Source organism: Trachurus japonicus, chromosome 8, assembly GCF_045865225.1.
Source record: "Trachurus japonicus isolate A0001 chromosome 8, Traja_1.0".
Classification (NCBI taxonomy): Eukaryota; Metazoa; Chordata; class Actinopteri; order Carangiformes; family Carangidae; genus Trachurus; species Trachurus japonicus.
The window spans coordinates 24,181,116-24,203,563 of NC_140914.1; the positions used below are offsets into that span (position 1 = coordinate 24,181,116).

Here is a 22,448-nt window from a genome sequence, read left to right on the forward strand (position 1 = left end):
AGAAAAACCCCGCTAATAAACAAGCGTTGAACTTAAAACGGGTGAGACTGGTCCTCTTCGTGGACACGAACTTGATTTTATTTATGGGTAAACGACGAACGAAAGCGAGCGTGTTGACTAATGTGAGTTTTACTTTGAAAATGACGAACCGGAAAACGTCGCGTCGGTTTGATCCGGGTTGGCTTGACGCTGGTTCCTGGTGTCTGAACTGTCAGCCACGTCACCTCCTCTGAATCAACTTTCCTCCGTGTGTCCAGCCGGGAGCGGTGTAAATACACACACGTCTTACCTGTCCGCCCGCTCGCTGTGTGATACCGAGCCGAGGAGCCGTGGGGCAGCGTGGGAGTCTGCTCAGCTGTCCACCCGTCTCGTCTCTCTGTGTCTTGTTTTGTTTTTCCAGACTCGCCTAGAGTTTGTGTGTGAAGCTTAACTACCAACTCCAGCCTGACTCCTCCTGAGGACCTGTGAGGCCTGAGAGCTGCTGCACTGACGGCTTGTTTGCTTGTTTTTTTGCCAAAGCGGAACATAAAACAATATGAATATCTTTCGTCTGGCGGGCGACGTGTCTCACCTGGTGGCCATCATCATCCTCCTGTTGAAGATATGGAGGAGCAGATCCTGTGCTGGTAGGCTGACACCAAACATCACTGCACTTTGACTTATCATGATGACTGCCTGCACGCAGCAGTAGTACAGAAACACATCCAGATACAGATACATACAGATACAGACACAGCAGCAGCTCTGTATTCACGCACATGTTGTAGTTATCAGTTAAATGTCACATAGGAGCAGCAGTGTTTGCATAATGCTGACTAGTTCTGCACAAGTGGAAGCTACGTGGCAACGTTAGCAAAGCAATCTGCTGCCTGCTCCACCTATGGTTCATCATCAGCCTGCTCCTTCCCATCAAACTACACAGAACATGACCAGTCCTGAGGCTTAGGCTATAATAACTTTATTAACTGTATATAGCACATTTGAAAACACAAGTTGACAAAGTGCTTGACAAAACAATGTATAAGAGGCAAGTCACAAACAAGTGCCATAAAACCACAAGAGATGGACCAGCCAAGCAATAACAGCAACACAGGCAATACAAGAACCCAACAACAAATGGAGACCAAGAGGACCCAAATTAAAATGCAGGATGCAGTTAATTAGATAGAATAAATAAAAGGAGATAAGATGAGATATAATAAGATAAGAAAAGATGGGATAAAAGAGTTAAAACAGAAGAAGGCATAAAAGTAAAACTAAAAGCATCTGAGTAAAACTGTGAGATAAAATAGGGCAATAGTGAAGGGGTGTGATAGTATTAAAACAATATTAAATCTTATTCATAATGCATCTCTCAGCTGCTATGACTTTGTAATTTCCATCCAGCAATTAATCAAACAATCTATCTATTTTAATGTTTAATGTTAATAATGTTTTTATTATTATTTAGGCATCTCTGGGAAATCTCAGGTGCTGTTTGCACTTGTCTTCACCACCAGGTACCTTGACCTGTTCACAGTCTTCATTTCTGCTTACAACACAACCATGAAAGTAAGTACGCACGCAACACACACACATGCATGTTCCCAAAATGTTTACATACATCTGTATAAAATAAACCAATGTCCCCATGTCACTGTGTTTTTGTGGATGTTCAAGACCAATAATCAGCACTTGACACTGATCTCAGATGGTGTTCCTGGCCATGTCCTACGCTACCGTCTACCTGATCTACATGCGCTTCAGGAACGCATACGACTCAGAGAATGACACCTTCCGTGTGGAGTTCCTGTTGGTGCCGGTCATCGGACTGTCTTTCCTGGAGAACTATGCCTTCACCCCTATGGAGGTAAACAACTCCCCAAACAGGACGGGGACACAAAGCACTTAAGTTTGCAGCTGGAGTGATGATTACTAGTTCATGTTTTACTTTTGAGGTTTATATAAACATCTAGATTACCTCATTGAAACACGGCCTCTTACATTTCTCAACATTTCCATGAGACACTCACTTGCTTCCCTCCACCCAGATCCTCTGGACCTTCTCCATCTTCCTGGAGGCCGTGGCCATAATGCCACAACTCTTCATGATCACAAAGACTGGTGAGGCCGAGTCCATCACCACCCACTACCTTTTCTTCCTGGGCCTCTACCGAGCCCTCTACATAGCCAACTGGGTGTGGCGTTACCACACGGAGGGCTTCTTTGACCAGATCGCGGTGGTGTCCGGCGTCGTGCAGACCATTTTCTACTGTGACTTCTTCTACCTTTACATCACAAGGGGTGAGTGTGGACTGTTGCAACAGGAGATGATTCAGCTTAGCAAATATTAGCCGACTGCGATGCCTTGAGATCAGTGGAAGTCGCCACCTTCTTCTGAAATAATTAATTAGCAGTCATATTGTTGTTATATTTATACTCCTTTTGTATAGAGCAACGATTAACAAAACAAAACATGTTTTTCAAATGATAGAAAGCAAAGAGTGAAGTTACACTTGATGAGAGTCTGTTTATTGAGCATCATAGTGTACAACACTACAAAGGGTTATATATCGTGTGATATTAAGTGTCCACCCAGCCACTCTTGCACCACTGAATATAAGTGATTTCTGACGACTAACAAAGAGGAGAAACTAATAATACAGGGTTTCATTCTCTGCTTCAAATTCATTCTGCAGTTGTTGAAAATGTCTGTAGAATAACAAAGAATGACAAAGCAGATTTGGAGAGAGACTCTTATCTCCTCCAGCTTGAGTTATTGCATAACCTCTTGGAGAATGACAACACACAACAAAGTGAGCACGGCCAACACAGAGTGAAGCTAGATTTAGTGTGTGTGGGCAAATGTTTGGTATTTTTCCTTGATAAACGTGTGATTAGTAATAAAAACTACAACGCATCCATTTATTTACTAATCACACGTCTTGGCTGTGTGTTTGCATTGATAGAATTTCATGAAGAGTCCATTGTGTATGGTGAGGTTAAATAAACTATCCTGCTTTTCCTGTAGAGGAGGATGAATATCCTGCCGGTGAGGTGACAGGGAATAGTGATTGCAATTGGCTTTGCTGGTGAAATGCAGGAGAGGAAGAAGGTAAAATGTTGTGCTGTGGAAATCAAACTCTCCTCTCACCCCTGGTGTGTTGTCCCTCTCTGCCCCCCCCCCCTCCGCCTGCAGTGGTTCGAGGTAAAGCGAAGATGAGCCTGCCCATGCCCATCTAAAGGAGACGTCTGCGCCGTGCAGCCGCCCCTCTCTGTGCCTGCTACAGCTCAGCACCTGAACACAGACCTTGCCCTCCACCTGTACGTCGTGTATTTAGCAACGGGACTGATGGTCTGACATCATTCTGTGGAGACCAAAATGAGTGCACCTCTACAAAATTGTATTTCTATCCGACTGGTAGCTTGTGTGTGTGTGTGTCGGTGTGTGTCTGCGAGTGTGCGTACGTACGTATGCGCACATGCTATGTTGTGTGGTAAGACGTTTGTGATGTATGTTTGGATTTTTTTTCTTCATAAAATGCAAACCGTACACTTGATGTTCATGTGGAACTTAATTTTAGACAAGTGTGTCACACTATTGAAACTGTATTTGTCCTTACTGTCCCACACGGTCACTCCACAGATTTGTCCCTGAGCTTGGTTGAAGCATTGGTGTCCAGCACTCGGTCAGACCATGTGCAGCTTTAGTTGTCACACGGCAACAGTGTTTCCTGTGTTACAGCTAATAGGAGTCCTTTTATATCAAAGCTTCCCACACTTCATCCAAACTCAGTCAGTCTAACCCAGTCTGTCACAGTAAAGACAAATATTGTAGTGTTTGTAAATTTCTACACTATAATCTTCCACAGAGTGTCTTCCTATTCTGTAATGTTAGACCCTACCTGAGCTTACTGTATCATGTGCAAACATTACTTTTCCTTATTGCCAAGTATGTTAACTTTTCCTATCTCCTCTACATTGTTGTCTTTTTGTATTTCAGTGTATTCCTTCATGGGAGAAAAAAGGGCTAAACACTTTCACATGTCATAAATTGAAGCCAAAGATGGAACAGACAGCTGCTGGAAAGTTTCAGTGAAACAAATGTTTTTTTGTGTTTTCTGGGGTTGTCGCCCCCAACTGAGCTGTCTTATTGTGTCAGAGTACAGAAAAAAAGGGATTTGAGGATTGAATTTGTGTAAAAGCTTAGATTGACAAAAACACTCTAAATGTTACTGGTAGAAAGTTTAATTGCACACCATTTTTTATGATGTTACTTTTTATTATAACATGTGACTTCTCTTAATTCGGAGGTGTGTTTTTTTTGTTTTGTTTGTTTTTTACAGACCCCACACACACACTCACACACAACAAAAATGCATGCATTCGTAATGAACAGTATGGTGTTAAAGTGCTGGTGCAATGTCTCACTGTTTAACAAAAACTGATTGAATGAGAAGATGTATGAGACGAAGTGGAAAAAGTGAACTCTTCTTTGACACGTTATCACCTCTGTGTGCTTGAATCTTGTCCTTTAAATGGCGGCAAGTTTCCGTTAGCGCAGGAATGTTTTTCTGTGTTTGTATAGCACTTTACTTCCCTCTCTCACGGCCCCTCCCACCGCTTTGGCAGCAGAGGTGATGGAGAGCGGCGATGCGGCCAGAGCTGCTGCCCTCTCCATCACCTTCACCTTCTTGATAGCTTTCCCTTTGCCTTCGTCCTTCCCCATGATCCCTGCTCCCTCTGCAGCACCTTTCCCCACCGCCGACACCAGCTCGCACCAGAAAAGCCTCTCCGCCCTCTTTCTGGCCTCCTCCTCCTCCCTCTTCCTCTCCTCCTCCTCCCTCTTGCTCATCACCTCCGCTCCCTGCTCCTCTCTGTCTTTGGCCTCTCTGCGAGGGGACTCCACCGTTAGTGCTCCCTCTCCCAGGATCCTCTCTTGCGCCTCCCTGATGGCCGTCTCCGCCTCCTTAAACATCTCGTTGCTATAGCAACTGCCTCCATTGTCTGCCACTATCTTGTCCACCTTCTTGAGAAGCTCTGAGACCTGTTGCGTGCACTCCGTGGTCTTGCCCTGTTCACTCTTATTATCAAAGACGTGATACCCGCCGTGGCAGGTGTTGACAAACTCCCGCAGCTCCTGGCTCTCCTCCAGGAAGTCCTTGATGCCTTTGCCCTGCAGCTGATCCCCCCAGGTGAACAGCACCAAGACAAACCTGGTGGCCCCGGACCCAAATGTTGCCTTGATCCACTCCATGACGTCTCTCTCCTCCTGTGTGAACCTGCCAGGCTGCAGGGTCACTATGAAGGCGTGGGGTCCCGGAGAGGACAGGACGACACACCGTCCCACCTCGGCCACCACCTCCCGAGGGGGCAGGCCCGTGTGGAAGAACCCCGGAGTGTCGATCACAGAGATGCTGCGCCCGTTTACCGTCCCGGTCTGTCTCGTGCACTGCGTGGTGACCGAACAGGGAGAGGTGTCTACCCAGAATGCCGCTCTGCCCAGGATGGTGTTGCCGGATGAGCTTCTGCCCGTTCCTGTCCTCCCCAACAGGACGATCCTCAGAGGTTCAGCCTCTACCTCAGGGGGTGATGCTTCACAGGCTGTGGCAGAAACACAGCTAGAGTAAATACATTTTATCATCTTATAATTATTCCCCTGATTCATAGGCATCAACATTTAAAATCCCATTTGGGTTTGTTCATAGGCTATTTCATAGACTAGGTAGTAGCACATAGTAGACCTGCCTATTTTCAGTGCTGATCTGAAGACAAACTTAGTGTGTGGTCGACATACCTTCCTGTGACGCAGCATTTTCAGATGATGACATCCTAACAGAGATTTTGTGGTGAGAGCCTTTAACCTGCCGGTGATCAGACGGCCGATATCCCAGGACACGGTGTCCGTTTGTTTTCGCAGAGACTCGGATTTCCTCCTGCTTTTACCTGTCACTTAATTTCCATCAAACCGGAGGAAGCATCAGTGCAGATACAGACGGTGCAGCAGCAGCAGCAGCAGCAGAGATGCTCGACACCGCCACCGTGACGCCGAGTTAACAACCTGCAGTAACAACAGCCAGGTGAAGTTGTCACATAGTGGGGACAGGAGCTCTCAGCAGAAAACAGCCTTAAACAATACAGTGGCCACCAATGCACGTGTTGCTGTAGTTATTTGTAATAATCATTATCACGCTATGATGATGAGTCGCGCATGAATCTGACATCAGACAGGATCCGGTGCTGCGGTTCATCGCTGCGGCCACTAGGGGGCGGCATCAACAGGGATTTGGTAGGTAGGGGGAGGTCAGCTGTAAACTGGATTGTTTGAAATGTTTTATTTGTTTTTGTCGTATATTTATATTTGGTTTATATTTTTCATTGCATCTATGTGTCTATAAGATATTACATTGTGAGCCTATTGTATTGTGTATAACATGGTTTTAGCACCAAAAAAAGAAAGAAAAAGTGATAGGCTAGTTATTATAGGATAGGTCATTTTGACCATTAAAAGACAACAGACACTCCTGATACCAAATAATCAAAATAGACCTTATACTATACCACAATAGAGACTTTCAAAATAAAACTAATGTTTCAAGTTCATGATAAGACTTTGAATTAATTACTTTGTAAATACACAACTAATCAGATTTAACCACCAGTGGAGTCACACTTTTTAGGCCTAGTAGCACTAGCAATAATGATTAACTGAAAATCTAAACTAATCTAAATGTCAGAAAAGAGGAAACAAGGTTTTGCTTTGATCTCCTAATCAGAAACTATTTGATGTTTGGCACTAAGTTAATTTGAATTTTAATACATCCCTTTATCATTAGTTCACAGAGCAGATCTAAAGGTTGCCAATTGCTAACACAGCTGTGAATAGGCTACACTCAACAGATTGATCAACTAGATTAACCTGTTATTCCTCAGTCTGCATAATAGATGTCCCCATGTTTTTTTGTTGTTTCTTTTTTGCATCATTAGGAGATGTGATTAACCAGACAATCCACTTACCTCCAGTGAATCAGTGAAAAGTTCTTTTCTTAAAGTCCTGTTGATTAGACTGCTCCATCTAACAGAGAGATGTCAACGAAGCACAGCCTGCTCACACCCACACAGTTCGGGAGAAGTCTAATTAATTCAAATAAATGAAAACACCAGCGTGAGTATACACCGTGGTGATGTGCATCATCTGTAAAACTAAAAGGTTATAGCCACTTATGTGTTCCTTTTACCCAAGAAATGGAGGAAATATAAATTTCGAAAGCACTATTTTAAAAAAAAAAAACAGAATTACTTTGGCCAATTTAAATCCACTTACTAACAGTTTGAGTTTGACTCATATCACCGTTTAGAGAATGTGGCTGTCCACTTGTTTATGGTGTTCGATGTAACTCTTGTATTCCTACCAAGAGTAACCCTTCCTGATAATGTGAACACGGTGCAATAAAAACACTAACCTGTTAAGAAAAGCAATTCTTCCATTTAGGTCTATTCACTCGTGTGGCTCTGTAACTATACTATAGCAGAGGTTTAACAAAGAAAACCATCTCCCTCTGCCACTTGTCACATGTGGCTAATAATACCCCATAGTTTTGTCCAGTGGATTTAGTCTGTATTGTCTCTGTGCTTCCTGTGCATTATGTAAACAAGCAAGCAACCTTCATCAGGCAAATGTCAAACAACATGCAACAGACTTTAGAGAAACGGGGGGAAAAAAATCCAAATTCAAAGTAAATGATCACGATTTGCACAAAAATTTAATGGGTTCTTCCCCCGCCCATCCCTCATCCATTATCCCTCCACCAAGTTCTGTGCAAATCGGTTCAGTACTTTATGAGTGATCCAGCTAACAGACAAACCAATTGAGAAACACAGACAAATGAAAAACATTAACAGGTAGAGCTAATAACTTATTGCTGCATGAATTTGAATGGCTTGTGTGCGCCTTAAAAAATTGAGACCAACCATACATTTTTAGACTGTGTACTTTCCGAAGTAGATACATGTGGGAAGTTAAATGTTTGAGAGTTTTTGTTTTGTTTTTTTTAAACCTGCATTTCAATAGACCTTTGTGGTGAGGGGTTTGTGAAAACCGTAGATATCAAATGGGTTTCAGCAGTAAATTCTAGCTGAAGTAGACCTTGGATAAAGACATTGGTCAAAACAGGATAACAGATACAACTGAGAGCAGCTGCTGTATAATGAAAAGGATTTAACATCTCACGACTGCTTTGTTATTCAATAGCACAAGGTCACAGAGGCGAACAAAAGAGAACAACAGTAATAGCTTCTCAACCAATTTTTTGAACTGTATGCATTTAATGATTTTACCAGGTCCAACAAGCAGCAGTTTAGTTTGACGCCGTAGTGAGTGATTGATTTTCAAGTCATAAAAAGTGGTACTTAAACTTCATACACATAAGATGCTCTACTGGACTGAATATTAGAAGAAAATCAACTATAGGTCCAGATGTGTGCAAACCACATGAACTAGTCTAGTGCTGTAATCTTTCTTTTAATTTTCTAAATCCACTCTTAGCTACAATTATTCCTTGGATGAAGATGTCACTTGAATTTCCCCCCTGCAACAGCTGGTAGAAACTCTGCCTGACAGTGATAAAAAGTCAGGGATTAGGGACTAAATCATTTTCCAACCACAAATCCTAACTTGAATGTTTCTCCGTGAAATCAACTGTGTGTAACCCACCGAGCTTTTAAGTGACACTACAATTTCAAATGGTGCTGTTACTTGAGTAAATATCAGGAAGAGCTGGTGGAGGGTCTGTCCCATTCCACCTGGTTTCTCACTGGAAGGCACGCTCCCTTGCTGGAAGCCTGCTGAGTTTCTGTGTCCTCTGGAGGGAAATCCCAGCTCAGACCAGGCACGTCTGCACCATCTCCACTCAGCCCTGTGTCTTCACTGTGCGCCCCCCTTACGTTGCCGTTGTTACAGTGCACGTTGGGTTGTGAGAGGTCAGCTCCACCGATCAAGTCTGAATTCCCTAAGTCAAAGAAGCGGTTGTTTTCACCAATCCCCAGTCCGAAGCTCTCTAGCATATCCATTACTGATGGTGTGGGTGGGCCACTGGGGGTCTCCTCCTCGATAAGACTCAGCGTGGGCAAGATGTCCACCAGCTCTGCCATCTCCATCGGTCGGATTACCTCGGTGATGCTGGAGGGAAAGTCCTGTTCCCCTCCGTAGCACTCCTGTGTGTCCAGAACCGTATACTCTACCTCCAGCTGTGCAACAGCAGCAGGCTCTAGTCCAGAGCTTGCACATACCAATTCAGACTGTCCAATGCAGTCTACGGCCGGTTGGGCGGTGATGTCCACAGGGTACCCTCCCTTTGTGACGCCCTCCATCAACGCCTCTTCAGGGATGACCACGATTCCTGCCGGAGTGGGGACCTCAGCGGTGACTACATTTGGTGGAGTCCCACTGTCGAAACTCTCTGAAAAAGAGTTGAGAGAATGAAAAGAAGTTCAGAGAGAGAGGGTAAAATCTTAATTGTTCATTTTGTAACATTGTTCACATTAAAGCTAATTAATTTACAGTTGCTTGTCACAACAGTAATTATTTAGACAAAACAAGGGAGACGGATTCTCATGTAAATGGTGTCGAACCCACTGTTCTCTGGATTGGGGCGTCAATTTTCCCTCAAGCAACTTTCAATGTTGGACACATCTTCAGTTGTTTGGCCAAATATATATTCAACAGCTGCTTCCGATGCTTCAGGGAAGCTGCGCCATATGGCACTTATGGTTCATACCATATGGTAATGAAAGATATGCAAATTCAAGGTAGCGTTTTTTATTACAGCAGTTGGCATCACTTTATTTCCACTACAGATCCCTGTGGTTCAGCATGACATTTTAAATATCCATGGAAAACATGACATGTCAGTAAGAATAGTAAATACAGTTTTGTAGGGTCCATGTGGTTGGTAACTTTAGCCTGTGTGTGTTATGTAGCTATGGTGTTGATAGATATTTACACTTCCTGCCTCAATCTTAAAAATGGCACGAGAATATAATTAAAGACTTAAAGGGGACATATTATGGAAAAATCACTTTTTGAAGGCTTTAACATTTGTCTTGCCAAAATGAGAGAACTGACAAAAAGAATCTGTAGTTTGCAGGCTTATAGGCTGAAATCCATGTGGTTTTACGAGCTGTTCCCTCGGTTGTCTGACGATGATGTCATTAGTTTTCGAATTTACGTAATCCCACCCCTACCTGGTACCAGTAGAAGGGACGGGGCGGGGTAAGCAGTGGCTGATTTGCATTTAAAGGGACAGGCACTGAAACCAGCCGTCCTGAACAGAGCTGTTTTGAGCGGATGAAAGGAGCTGTGATTTGATCCTTGGGGTATTTTGACCAAAGCATGTCATAGACATGTCTTTAAGACACCTGGGAACTGATTCAATTTGTGCCAAAGGGGCATAGTATGTCTCCTTTAAATGTCTCCATCCACATTGTTACTGTACCTGTGATGGCTCTCTGAGCTTGTGTTTGCCTGGGCCATGCCATTCTTGCAGTCAAACTCTCCTCCTCTTCCTCACCATCAGGACGGGGCGGAGGGTCTCCTCCCATCACCAGACCGAGAGGCACCGCCCCCACCCACTGCTTGGACCGAACACACTGCAGACAGTCCATAATCCAGCGGGCGTCCCTCCACACCACATCCAGACGCTATTGGAAACAGTAAAAGAGTTAAATTAGTCACAGCAAACGTGTCCCTGAAGATACGTCTTCAGGTGAAATATTACACAATATATATATATTACTGGTGGGACACTTTAATCAAGCACACTGATGGGTGACTCCAAGTAAAAGCCTTTATCTCTTATTCATCTCCCTCATTAAACCTATATTAATCAAAGAAGGAAAGATGTAGAGAGAGAAGAGCAGGCAAAAGCTTTGAGATTACTACAATGTGGAGTTTGCAACAGCAGCTGTGACTTTGCATCAGTTGTTCTGCTGTTAACGATCTTACATGAGAAAGCTCGGAGATGTGGTTCAGCCTCTCTCGGGCTTCCTGCACCTCCTTGGTGTCCAGCGCCTCCCGCAGAGCCTGCTGGGCCAGGTGAGTGTCCAGCTCCAGCCTCACCCAGGCCTGGCAGTACTGGGCCAGGAAGTCCCGTTCATAGGTCCAGAAGTGAACTGCAGGATGAGCCAGATTTTAGAGGGAAGACAAATCACTACATCAAAGCTGAGAGAAAAGGCGGCAGAACTCATTAGCGCATTTTATCATACCTTTACCTGAGGGAGTTTTCAAGAGGGGTCAAAAAGCAAGATGGATTTAAACTACAGTCACAATGAAGTGTGGTTAAGACACAGGATCAAAGACTAATTAGATTTATATAAAAAAGACAATAACAGTGGCTCATCTTCAAAAGACCAAAACATCAGATACTGCACAGCACAGCGAGGCTTATGCATATTACACCTTCCAGCCAAACTGAGGTTAAAATACACCCTATTGGTTAGTTAATTTAATTTTGTTTTCTAACACTATCGTCTTAAATCTTTATTTAACTATTTGCTTTGAAGATGAGACATTAATTGTCATTCAAATGACCTCCATTACTCTGTTCTTCTTGTGTTTCTTTTTCTTGTTTTGTTTAGTTTTGTCTTGTTTGGTTTTTTTTTGCTTGAAAAGTGCCTGAGGTCTCCTTTCTATTTTTCGTGAGAGAAGGTTACTCTGCCAGGTGTTTTGTCTTAACCTCAGGGTCCATAATAATCCCAGCTTGATGGATTTTGTCAGCAGAAATCACAACTTTTTTTAAATGCTTTTTGCCGGTGGCATCTCTGAGGTTAGAAAAACATTGCACTTGCTGTTGTTGTGAGACGGATCCCACGTCTCTGGGTTGACGTTCTCCACCTACCCAACTCAAAAATCTGCAGAGGCATAGTGAGGCCGGGCTCCTTGGTCCCCACCAGAGGCCAGTAACTGGAGCTGAAGTCCTCACTGGGAGGCAGCAGCAGCAGCATGGACAGCTTATCTCCAAACTGCAGCAGCTCGCGAGTGTACACACCATACTGGTAGGCCTGTCAGAGACAGAAACGCAGTGCAACAGATGCATATATAAAAATGTTGTTATGTAACTGAATCTGTTGAAGTCTATATGTTTAATTCAATATAAATATGCCTGTATTGGCAGAAGACAATTATAATTCATGATAAAACTGTATAAATACTGTCAAACTTCACTTTAGTCTTCTGCCTTCCTGAACAATTTGTCAAACAATTATTTCCAAGGGAGGATTTGGAGGCTAGAGGCGGCAGTTTGGGATGAGTTTTACCCTGTAGAGGGGGATGTTGAGCTTCGTCAGGAGGTGTGTGACTGCTGCTCTCAGGGATCTGACGAACTCCACCAGCCCACTGCTCTCCATCAGACTCTCGTCCTCGCTGCTCAGCAGGTTCTGAACACTGCCGTTGGCTGTGGTGTAAACATGACTCTGGAGCCATGCCCACTCCTCTCTGTCACACAACAAGGCAGTTAACAAAACATTGCTATAAAAGGTATAAAAACCAAGGCCAGATGCCAGTCCTGAGACAATCAAGGTAAAAGAAAAATACAAAGATATATGTATGTGCATTTGCCTGCCAAATGCTTTGATATATGCTTTTTAGAGAGGATATGAATTTTTCTACAACACCTGACAGCGACAAGTGTGGTGCACTATGCTCTGTAAGTATTTATGATTTGCAATATGGCGATGAATGTGGAGAACAACAGCTACAGGCTTTTGCTTCCAAACAGCATTCAAACTTTACTACCTGGACACGTGGGCGTTGTGTCGGACCCGGGTGTGGCAGAGCAGATTGGGCAGCCTCTGGGGCACCAGGACCCTGATCTGTTCCACCGAGCTGCACAGTTTCAGGATGCCCACGTACAAGCCTGGCTGCTCCCACTGGATGCTGTGCCGGTGGAAGGACATCTTCTCCTGGAGAACAGAGAGACACAGTTAACGCCGTTGAGGATGACACGTTTATATGCCTTTTATTTCCCATGTCTAACTTTGATTTGAATTTGTTAAACTAATCTGTGTAGGGGGTAAATAATAATTCCAGTATATTTCCAGGGTCATTTGAGTTGCACAGGGGAGAGAAACATGGCTCTATAATCAAAATAGACAAAGTCAATACACTCAATCAAAATGCACTCAGTGTTCGATACATTCTGCTGCTCATAGCTGCTGCTGGGCATGTCCGTGATGTTAGATGTGTCTCTTTTACACAAACACAAACCCAGGTTCACCTTGAGCTTCTCATACAGCATGTCCATGGCAGTGGGCTCAGGCAGGAGAGGGGTCCTGCTGCGATTCTTTTCCAGGCGGGCGAGGGGCATCCAGTGGAGCGGAGGGTCGGGGGGACTTGGGAGTGGAGCAGAGAAGTCAAGGTCAAAATGGAAACCGACATTGAGTTGTAATAAGTCATTTTAGTATCGCGCGGCCAGTGAAACATCACTAAACAACATACAGGCTGGATATTCTGAAAACATCATTCAGCGTAGCAGACCGACTGAAACTCAACCTGGTCGATTTAAAAAAAAAATGTTTCTTTCATTATGAGTGGGTGGGACAGGAGCGTAAGCAGCTGATGGGTGAGTTGGAGAACATCCATAAAAACCAAAGCAAGATTTCTGAGACTTGATTCATCCTGTTGGCTGGTTATGGAGGAAATAAAACCATCAGGCAGTGATTAACAGAAAGAAACCAAAGGCTCTTTCTAACCTGGGTGGGTTTGGGAACTCCTTCAGAGTCACCAGTAGTACATTGCCCTGCCGGTCCTTGAGAGGCTCGTAGTGCACCTGGCCCAGGTCCATTGTTCCCAGGGAGGACTGACAGCGGACCAAGGTGGAGAGGTAAAACAGAAACGTCAGGTTCAATAAATACAAGGAAATTAGGGATTAATGTAGTGAAACTTGGGATTGTGGGGGGTACAGGTATGTAGCCTGAGATAGTGAATAGTAGCAGCAGTGGGGAGAGTGGGAGGAAGAAGAGATGTAAAGACGTAATTAAAATGGCAATTAACCCATTTTGATGCTTCTCACCATGCAGAGTAAAGCTGCTTAACTTCCTACCTGCAGCTGAGAAACAGCTCTTAAAATGTTGTGCCTGTTCTGGAGGAGGGAGGAGGGAGACGAATGTGCGGAGGAGAGGGCCTGCTGGAGCCACGGCACTTGTTGCCATGCACATGACAACTGCAAGAAAAAAAGATATTTGATTTTAAAACTACAATTCACACAAAAAATTACACTACCCCCCCTTGTTTAAATAAATACATACGTAGAAACAGTGGATGGAGTCATGTTCATAAAAGCAATTCACTGGCTACACATCTACTGTGTGAGCTCCAGGTGGATTGACAAGGTACCAGCAGTGTGTAGGCTGATTACATGTGTGTTGTGCTGTACTGACAGTTCACCTTGGCAAACCAAAGGAAGTCGTGGGTGATGGATGTGGAGCAGCACTGGATCTCCACGAGCGGGATTTGATCTTCAGCTGTCAACATGATGTTGTCCTTGTGGTAGAACACGGTTGCCAAGTATACGCCCCTAATGAAGAAGAAATAAATAGGTTGTTCTGGTTCTGTGCTGCATCCACGGACTATTTTTACTTCCCAGAGACATTTCTGACTCTCTTTCTCCTTCTGTATATATGACATACGCACACACACACACACATATATATATAGATATACCGTACACACACGTATATGCACATATGCTGTTGACATTGTGAGTCGATTATAAAAGACATCCACTACTAGGAGATCAGTGTCATATCAGAGAATTTTCAGAACATCTTGTTTTTAAATATATCAATATTCTTATCATACTAAAATAACCGTCAGCACATAATAACACTCAACACTTATGTAAATGATGTTTGTGACTATATTTATGAAGCCTTTTCCATCAAACCAGCACATTTTGAATAATCCATGCAGAGTCCAACCACTTCTATAAAGCAGTGTGGTGGTTCCTTTTCATTGCAGTTACACCCTTTCTCATTTAAGAGATGTCCCGTTTATCCACTGTTCTGTGCTTAATGTGGTCTGCTGAACATATGTGGCAGTGAGACGCCTCGATCAGCCACTTGATCTCAACCCTTATCCCTCACTGATCTCGAGTCTCCAGTGTGGCTACTGCTCTTTTTCAATAACCGTAATAGATGAGAGTTTGGACTTGTATTTAGTAGCCTACGATACTGTAATCGCATTTGATCCGCCACTCCCCGTAGCCTCGAGGCAGATCGGGACAGGTAAGAGACAGATGGAGTCTTACCTTTGTAGGAGGCGGACAAACTTGGTGGCGGATTGGAACAGTTGTTTGATGCCTCGAGACACAGACAGACGCTTGCTGGGACTCTGGGGCTTCAAGCTCTCTGCGGAGTGAAGGAGACCGGGATCAGATGGGAGAGAGAATCGCTTCATCTGCCAAAGTACATTCACCGAGCACGCACCAGATATTTGATTGGGAGACGGTGGTGAAATGAGTGTAGTAGACACTTAAAGTATATGGCTGATAATAAATGTTGTTAAGTAGGGGTAAAATGCAACAAGCATGAGCGCATAAGGTTCTTATGAAACATCACAACAATGCTTTTTTTTTTTTGCAAAATTGACTTTTATAGCAGATTTATTGCATTTAATGATAAATATGTAAATTTCTTTACTGTAGCGATTAATAAATATAAGTTATATTGACCTACACTGTACATGCTGACTTAGCAGAGACTGCCTGGGTGTGGATAATGTACATGTTACATCTTCAAAGATCTGTTGTTACCTATGCAGTATCCCCTGTAATGTGGTTCTCTGGCATCCTCCAGCAGTTTCCTCACTATGCCCTCGTGGTTTCGCAACTGGGACTTGACACCGATGCACTCTCTCCAACCTGCACAGGAAGCAAACGATAGAAACAAACCATCACTTTCGTTTTCACTCAATTAAGGAAAATCATTGAAGACATCAAGAGCTCGTCTGCAGGAAAGTCCTGAGCGGTGCTTTTTGCTGTCGTGGTTGATTAGGAAGCACAGCAGACCATCTGTGTGCTGTAACTCTTAAAGTTGCGAAGCTGATTCATTTGGAGCTAAAACTCTGCCTTCTTTAAAGTTAAAGACGAATTTCAATTTAAATTGTGATTCCACAATGGCTTTTTTCTCCATTCCAAAAATACAGTGATTTAAAAAAAAACTTTATTTCAGTTTAAAACATAAAGTAACAACAAGCAATGCAGATAGAGAGCGAGCAGATGGCATGCGAGAAAGATTACCAGCCGAATTCAAACTCAAAGTAGCGCTAGTACGAGGCCCATTGACTCACAGCGACATCTTTATTTCTTCAGGATTTAATAATTCATTAATCTACTAGCCTTGAGTGGATTCCACTTCTTTCACATGGAGCTTGATGTCGGCATAGTCATTTCGTTACACGGGGAGAAAGAGAAAAAGAATGGAGCCTTTTTTTTTTTCCGCGGCAGCAAATCCACATTCATCAAAGTTTGTAGTTCAGTGTACTCACTGGAGGGGGCAGCGCTGACTGGAGTCGAGTACTGTGGAGGGCCCCATCCTTTCACATTGTAGGCACTCACTCTCACAAAGTAATGCACTCCCTGCATTTGGAGAAGCATCAGACCGCCAAATTATTGTCATGCATTAACCTTAGGAATCGTCTGTTCCAGGACAAAGGAATCCACATGCTGTTCTCATCATTAATTCATCTGGTTAAGTAAGGCAAGTTGAGCAGGCTAAGTGTTCTCCTATGTGGAGAGTAGATTATGAGTATGTGTGTGTGTGGGGGGGTGCATACATACAGTGTGTGTGTAGGTCAAGAGCTACAGTATTGTGCGTGCATTGTATGTGTAAGCATAATAACATGTCCCTGAACTATTCAGATACAAGGTTGCATGTACGTATATCTGTGTGTGTTTGCAGTCAGTATCGATGGATGTCCTAATGTTTGCTTGCCTCTGAGTGAGTGAGTGTGTTCTTGTACATACTACGTTGTGAGGACCGGAAAGTGTTTTTAACCAACAGAGTGAGGACATTTTGGAAAGTGAGGACATTTTGGCCGGTCCTCACTTTTTCCAAGGGCTGTTTGAGGGTTAAGACTTGGGTTAAGACTTTAGGTTATAATTAGATTTAAGTTAGGTTAAGAGTAATGGTTAAGGTTAGGAATTTGTTTTGGATGGTTAAGGTTAGGGTAAGGGGCTAGGGAATACATTATGTCCTCACAAAGATAGCTCTACAAGGATGTGTGTGTGTGTGCTTCATGACTTACTGCTGTGAGTCCCTTGATACTAAAGGAGGGATTCTTGGTCTCTGTAACTTGGGCTGAGGCAAGGATGCGTTTGAAGCTGGCTGAGGTGCTCCATTCCACTATGAACACAAAACAACCCCACTGACAGATTATTCTCTGGCTTCACTCAAAACCCCCATAGGAGAGAAGTAAGGATTTGACTGTTTACAGTGCTGGGAACTTGCTGTACCTGCGCTTAATCTACCCATGACGTTTAAGCAGCTGTTAACCAAATAGCAGAAATAAATACAGAGCTTTTACACATGCCAGCTTTCATGATGCTGGGACTTTGATTATGTTGGACTCACACTGGAAATATTCAATTAATTCCTTTATTTATACATCAAGCCTCTGTAGTTTTTGTCACACCTCTTAGTAAATCATTTATCTTCTGATTCATCTATCCATCCACTCATCTATAATATATCACAATCTTCTAATGTTCCACCTACCTCTGTAGCGAGTAATCAGTCCGATGTTGTCACCCTCTGGCTCTTTGATCGCTACAAACACGGAGGACGTGCCGGTCACCACGATGGACACGTGAGTGGGAGGAGTGGGGAGCTCTGGGTGAAACGTTTAAAAGACAGAGCAGTGTTTAAAATGAGCAGCAGTTCATTCTGAGAGGAAATATGACAGAATACAACCACAACAACACAACCGCAGAGAGCTGTGGCGCCTTTGGTCACATCAACACAGCTGAAACGTTAGAGTTAGTTACTTTATCCCATACAGATGCTGTAAAAAACATATTCATGCTTTCATTATGAATAGATTAGACTATTGCTGGGCTCTTTTCACTGCTCTTTCAAAGCAGTCAATTCAAAGATTTCTTATTCACAACTGCCCTGCGAGACTTTTAACTAAAACAAGGAAGAGAGAACATATTACCATGATTTTATCTTCACTCCACTGGCTTCTACTTTCTTTTAGAATAAATTCTAAGATGTTGAAGTCCTTTTGCTTATTCTTAAAGGTCTTAATGGTTTCGAGACCACTGTATTTCAGATTCTCTGTCATTATATAATCCTTCACAGGCTCTCAGATCTTCTACTGTGAGGGTTTTAAAGACACTATTTCACGCAAAACACAATAGACAGTGCATCTTTTTTGAACTATCCTCCAAAAAGGGAACATTTCCAAACAACAAATGAAAACATATCTTTGTGTGTGACCAATTCTCTTATATTTTACTCTTCTTACTGGTTTCTGATTTTATTTTCATTTACATATTTGGTTCACGGCTATCTTTCCATTTTAATTGTCCCTCTATTTGCCCTTATGTTATTGTGCTAGTTGATTTTTTTTGTAAAACACTTTAAACAGCTCTCATAAATAAAGTTTATTTTTCTTATTATTAGTTACAGTAATTAATATTGTGCATCAAAATAGTCATTGCGCTCGGCACCTCCTGACAAACAGCCTCTGTTTAACAGGTTTTAAAAACTCATTATCTTCAATCTAACCAACCAGAGTTGCTGGTGAAGTGTGGAGCTACTTCCCTTTAGACCTCTGTGTTGCCCTATAACACTTAATCTGTATTCTGTGTCTGATCCTGCAGTCTGACCTGCCTGGGTGTGAGTGTGAATTATGTGAATTATTACTACAACAGCAACTGTAACATAAGCCCATTAAAACAAATTTTGATGTTGTGATCAAATATAATTGTGCTCTGCTCATTGATTCTTGCCTGAGGTGTTTTATAGTTTGGTCAACCTCTACTGTGGCCTGGAGTGAACAAATGTCAAAGGCCTCCGATTAAAAAACAGACTTGCAGTTTAAATTTTAAGCATTTAGCCAAAACTCTTTTTTTGTATTGAGTGAGCTTAATTTCACTGCATCCGAGAAGAAGAGCCGGGCCCTTATTGACCTTACAATAACACTGTGATCATAAAACAGTCAGGCAAGAAAATTGGAAGTGCTTAAGAGAGGAATAAAACGAGAACTAAGCAGAAATATTTATTCAGGGCAATGAAAGAGAGGCATATAATATAACAAAAACATAAAAGTTTAAATCAATGGAGAAACGTGTGAGAGAAGATTTGATCAGACTGTAGCGGGGAAAGCGAGCAGAGGTCGCACCAAAGGCTTGGAGGTATTCTGCTTGTGGATTCCTACTCAAACTTACACCATCGCCAAGGTTTTGAATTAGATTCAAGCAGCCAGTGGCAGCTGAGGGAGGGAGAACAGGGCAAGGGAGAGTTTAGAAATGCTGATGACAAGGCGATCTGTTGAATTTTGAACGAGATGAAATGGGATGGAGGGAGACTTTCAAGAGGCCAGCCAGGAGTTACAAGGGTCCAGATGGGAAATCAGTAAAACCTAAGAAACAAGTTGGAAATATTTGTTCGCTGTGGCCTTTTTCAGCGGTGCTAGACGGCTGTTTGAGGCAGAAAATGTCAGAATACCTGTTTTTCTAGCAAGTGAGGACTTGGGGAAAAAAAGGCAGAAAACGCTGTAACCAAGATTGTGTCCAGTGCCATGGTTCAAGAAATGCCACGAGATGACCAAAGACCACTGACCTGTGTTCTGGAAGTTCTCCCTCATCCGGCAGTACAGTTGGAGCCTGAGGCTCCACAGGCGGATATGTCTCTGGACGTCAGACTGCGCCTGAGGCCCTGCCCCTGTCTTCCTCACTAATTCATTCTTTCTGTCCTCCACACGTTTGCTGGCCAGCGCCACCAGAGCGTTCAGCTTAAGTGCCCACTCCGCTGGTCGGCACACTGAGAGGAAAATACAAGGGCGAGAGAAAGGACAGAATCTGAACATGATTTGCATTGAACTGCGACCTTAGAGCGGCGCCGTAAAAAACTCTCCACTCCCAGCAGAGTCTTTTGCTGCTTATCGTGTTTTACAGTAAAACACAAGACTTACAAACAGGGTTATGCCTGGCTCCCGCCTTCGTCAGCACATGCAGCAGAGGGGAGTTGTGAGTGAGGGCAGCCACATCCAGAGGGACCAGGCCCTGTTCGCTCACTCTGTTCACCCCCTTCTCCCTCTCTCTCTCCCAGTCCTTCTCTTTCTTCTCTCCTCTCTCCCACATGCTTCCTCCTCCTCCTCCCCCACCTCCTCCTCCTCCTCCTCCTCCTCTACAGCCGGTGTGGTCTCTGGACAGCAGGCTTTGTACAGCCAAAGTGTCCTCATTTTCCACCGCCTCCCACAGGGTCTTGTACTAATGGGGAGCAGGAGAGACAGGGTAGAGCCACAGGAGGGTGGGCAGGTGAGAGAGAGAGAGAATAAGAGGGTTCAGAGCAAAAGACAGATTTATTTTATGAGAGAGGGAAGAGGAAAGGAAGAGAGAGCAGTGGAGGAGACACTCAGGACACGTAAGAATCGATCAAATCCTATATCAAAGCTGCAGTCGCGCCTGAGATCATTCATTTATAGACACACAGCAGTCGGCAGGTAATATTGGCTATCAAGAAACCAAGTCAGAGGACAGACCCCTCAAAACCACACATAAATATCTTACAGCATCTGGAGACTTGCTGAGGTGCTTGGGCATGTCTGTTTCCCCAGCAACGGATGACTCTCCACCCCTCAGTCTGACGGACAGGTTTCTATATATGCGTTTGGGGGAAACAGGACCCAGAGAGCGCCGGCGCTGGGGTGGGTTCCTCATGGATACCGACATGACAGGAGGAGAGGAGAGGAGAGGAGAGGAGAGGAGAGGAGAGGAGAGAAGAGAAGAGAAGAGAAGAGAAGAGAAGAGAAGAGAAGAGAAGAGAAGAGAAGAGAAGAGAAGAGAAGAGAAGAGAAGAGAAGAAAGAAAAGGAAAGGAAAGGAAAGGAAAGGAAAGGAGAGAGATGAAGAAAAGCTGAGAAGGATAAAGGGCTGCTTAGTTCATGGAAAGAAAGATGCAAGAGGAAAGTGACATTTCAAACAGAGAAACGAGAACTTAGGGAGAGTGTGAGGAAAGGTGAAAGTCATTAGAAACCTGGAGGAGTATATAACAGGAAATGAGGAGAGAGGCAAAAGGGAGAGAAAAAAACAATATACAGTCAGGCTCACACAAATTATTCTACAGTAAAAGCAATTTTATGTCAACTTGAAGGGTGAGTATAGGCTGAGCTGAGTAGTGCTGTTGTGTGGGTGGATAAATGGATAAAAGTTACAATCCTTGGTACACTGTAGATGAAAAATGGCTCGAAGCATTTATTTTTGTGCCTTTTACTACTCTCCCTTTTTGTTCCTCTTTCACTGGCTCTAATGCGGCGCAGGGTTTTTATTCTCTGTGAATGGAGCCTCTCAGTGCACAAAGCAACTGACCCATCAATCTAATTAACTATAGAAGAGCAATCTCATGTAGACGAGTCATAATTATTTCCTTATAATAAATATGAATATTCTCATATTATCAGCATGAAAATGAAAATCGATCTTCACCACCACAGTAATGACGGTTCTTTTTATCAGTTCTATTGCGTTTTCATCGCCAGAATCAGTCACTTTTTGTGCCTGAACATCTTTTAGAATTTTTTTTTCCCAACACTTGGGGCTACACAGCCCAGCATAGTTTCACCCCCTCCTCCTCTTCAGTCAGCAAGTCTTCTCTTTCATTTGTTTCCATCTTTCTTTTCATTCCCTCTCTCCTCCGCATTGCTTCTTCTCACAGTCCTACAGTTTGGAGTTATTTTCGCGTCGCCTCGCTTTACGTCACGCCCCGAGCATTCACATCTGAAGAGCATCTTTGTAAGAAGAGGGATACTCAAACTTGATCATCTCTGTCGTCTTTTTTTCTCTGGTCGCCACTTTCCTCTCTAAAGGAAAGCCTCAAATTTCAGAGTTTTCTTTTCTTTCTTTTTTCTTCTTTTTTTTGGAATTTCATCTCTATCAAGTCTTGTCCTGCTGTGTGGCTGAGTGGTGCTCTGTCCTCGTGTGAAACTGAATACTCCCCCGGCTGGTGCTGGCTGAGGAGGAGACTGAATATAAGGGCTCTGGCCCCAGTGACACCACAGCTCACAGTGACACATTACCAGTGTGCATGCTGCCTCCCTGTGTGACTCACTGAGCGGGATTGCGGGGCCATAGGGGCAATAGTGGCCATTGTTATTGGTACAGTTTCCCAGTTTGTTTATTTTGTCTTACACCATTTGTGGAAAGTGCTGATGAGACAGTTGAGAGGGATTAGCTTCAGTGTTTGGCCTTTTTT

At 43.6% G+C, this 22,448-nt stretch overlaps 3 protein-coding genes across 3 annotated transcripts; 1 reads left to right on the forward strand and 2 right to left on the reverse strand.

Moving 5' to 3' along the window:
- Positions 1–207: 207 nt before the first annotated feature.
- kdelr3 (KDEL endoplasmic reticulum protein retention receptor 3) lies at positions 208–4,285 on the forward strand. Its single transcript, XM_085784845.1, has 5 exons — positions 208–626; positions 1,451–1,551; positions 1,691–1,849; positions 2,031–2,283; positions 3,179–4,285. Exons 1-5 carry the CDS (start codon positions 536–538, stop codon positions 3,220–3,222), a joined length of 648 nt encoding a protein of 215 aa, XP_085640971.1. The 5' UTR covers positions 208–535; the 3' UTR covers positions 3,223–4,285.
- Positions 4,286–4,422: 137 nt separating this feature from the next.
- Positions 4,423–5,942, reverse strand: LOC146983331 (GTPase IMAP family member 9). The gene is made up of 2 exons (XM_085784844.1): positions 5,777–5,942; positions 4,423–5,583 (listed from the first exon to the last, which is right to left on the reverse strand). Exons 1-2 carry the CDS (start codon positions 5,808–5,810, stop codon positions 4,535–4,537), a joined length of 1,083 nt encoding a protein of 360 aa, XP_085640970.1. The 5' UTR covers positions 5,811–5,942; the 3' UTR covers positions 4,423–4,534.
- Positions 5,943–7,356: 1,414 nt separating this feature from the next.
- Positions 7,357–21,007, reverse strand: LOC146983332 (ankyrin repeat and fibronectin type-III domain-containing protein 1). Its single transcript, XM_085784846.1, has 18 exons — positions 20,769–21,007; positions 20,171–20,468; positions 19,819–20,019; positions 17,749–17,862; positions 17,279–17,376; positions 16,520–16,610; positions 15,786–15,893; positions 15,282–15,381; positions 14,420–14,549; positions 14,076–14,195; positions 13,726–13,832; positions 13,251–13,365; positions 12,770–12,936; positions 12,292–12,469; positions 11,874–12,036; positions 10,982–11,148; positions 10,473–10,677; positions 7,357–9,437 (listed from the first exon to the last, which is right to left on the reverse strand). The coding sequence occupies exons 1-18, from the start codon at positions 20,928–20,930 to the stop codon at positions 8,746–8,748; spliced, it is 3,216 nt and encodes a 1,071-aa protein (XP_085640972.1). The 5' UTR covers positions 20,931–21,007; the 3' UTR covers positions 7,357–8,745.
- Between the last annotated feature and the right edge of the window lie 1,441 nt (positions 21,008–22,448).

What these genes read in the sequence shown, in the direction of transcription:
- LOC146983331 (XM_085784844.1), bottom strand. Translation starts at nt 5,810, where the DNA reads ATGTCATCATCTGAAAATGCTGCGTCACAGGAAG. An exon ending in AAATGCTGCGTCACAGGAAG is followed by an intron (nt 5,584 to 5,776) that starts GTATGTCGACCA and finishes TTTCTGCCACAG; the next exon opens with CCTGTGAAGCATCACCCCCT.
- kdelr3 (XM_085784845.1), top strand. Translation starts at nt 536, where the DNA reads ATGAATATCTTTCGTCTGGCGGGCGACGTGTCTCACCTGGTGGCCATC. An exon ending in ATGCCTTCACCCCTATGGAG is followed by an intron (nt 1,850 to 2,030) that starts GTAAACAACTCC and finishes CCCTCCACCCAG; the next exon opens with ATCCTCTGGACCTTCTCCAT. An exon ending in CTACCTTTACATCACAAGGG is followed by an intron (nt 2,284 to 3,178) that starts GTGAGTGTGGAC and finishes CTCCGCCTGCAG; the next exon opens with TGGTTCGAGGTAAAGCGAAG.
- LOC146983332 (XM_085784846.1), bottom strand. Translation starts at nt 20,930, where the DNA reads ATGTCGGTATCCATGAGGAACCCACCCCAGCGCCGGCGCTCTCTGGGT. An exon ending in GAGTTCCCAAACCCACCCAG is followed by an intron (nt 13,366 to 13,725) that starts GTTAGAAAGAGC and finishes TCCACTCCCAAG; the next exon opens with TCCCCCCGACCCTCCGCTCC. An exon ending in TCAACATCCCCCTCTACAGG is followed by an intron (nt 12,037 to 12,291) that starts GTAAAACTCATC and finishes TGTCTCTGACAG; the next exon opens with GCCTACCAGTATGGTGTGTA.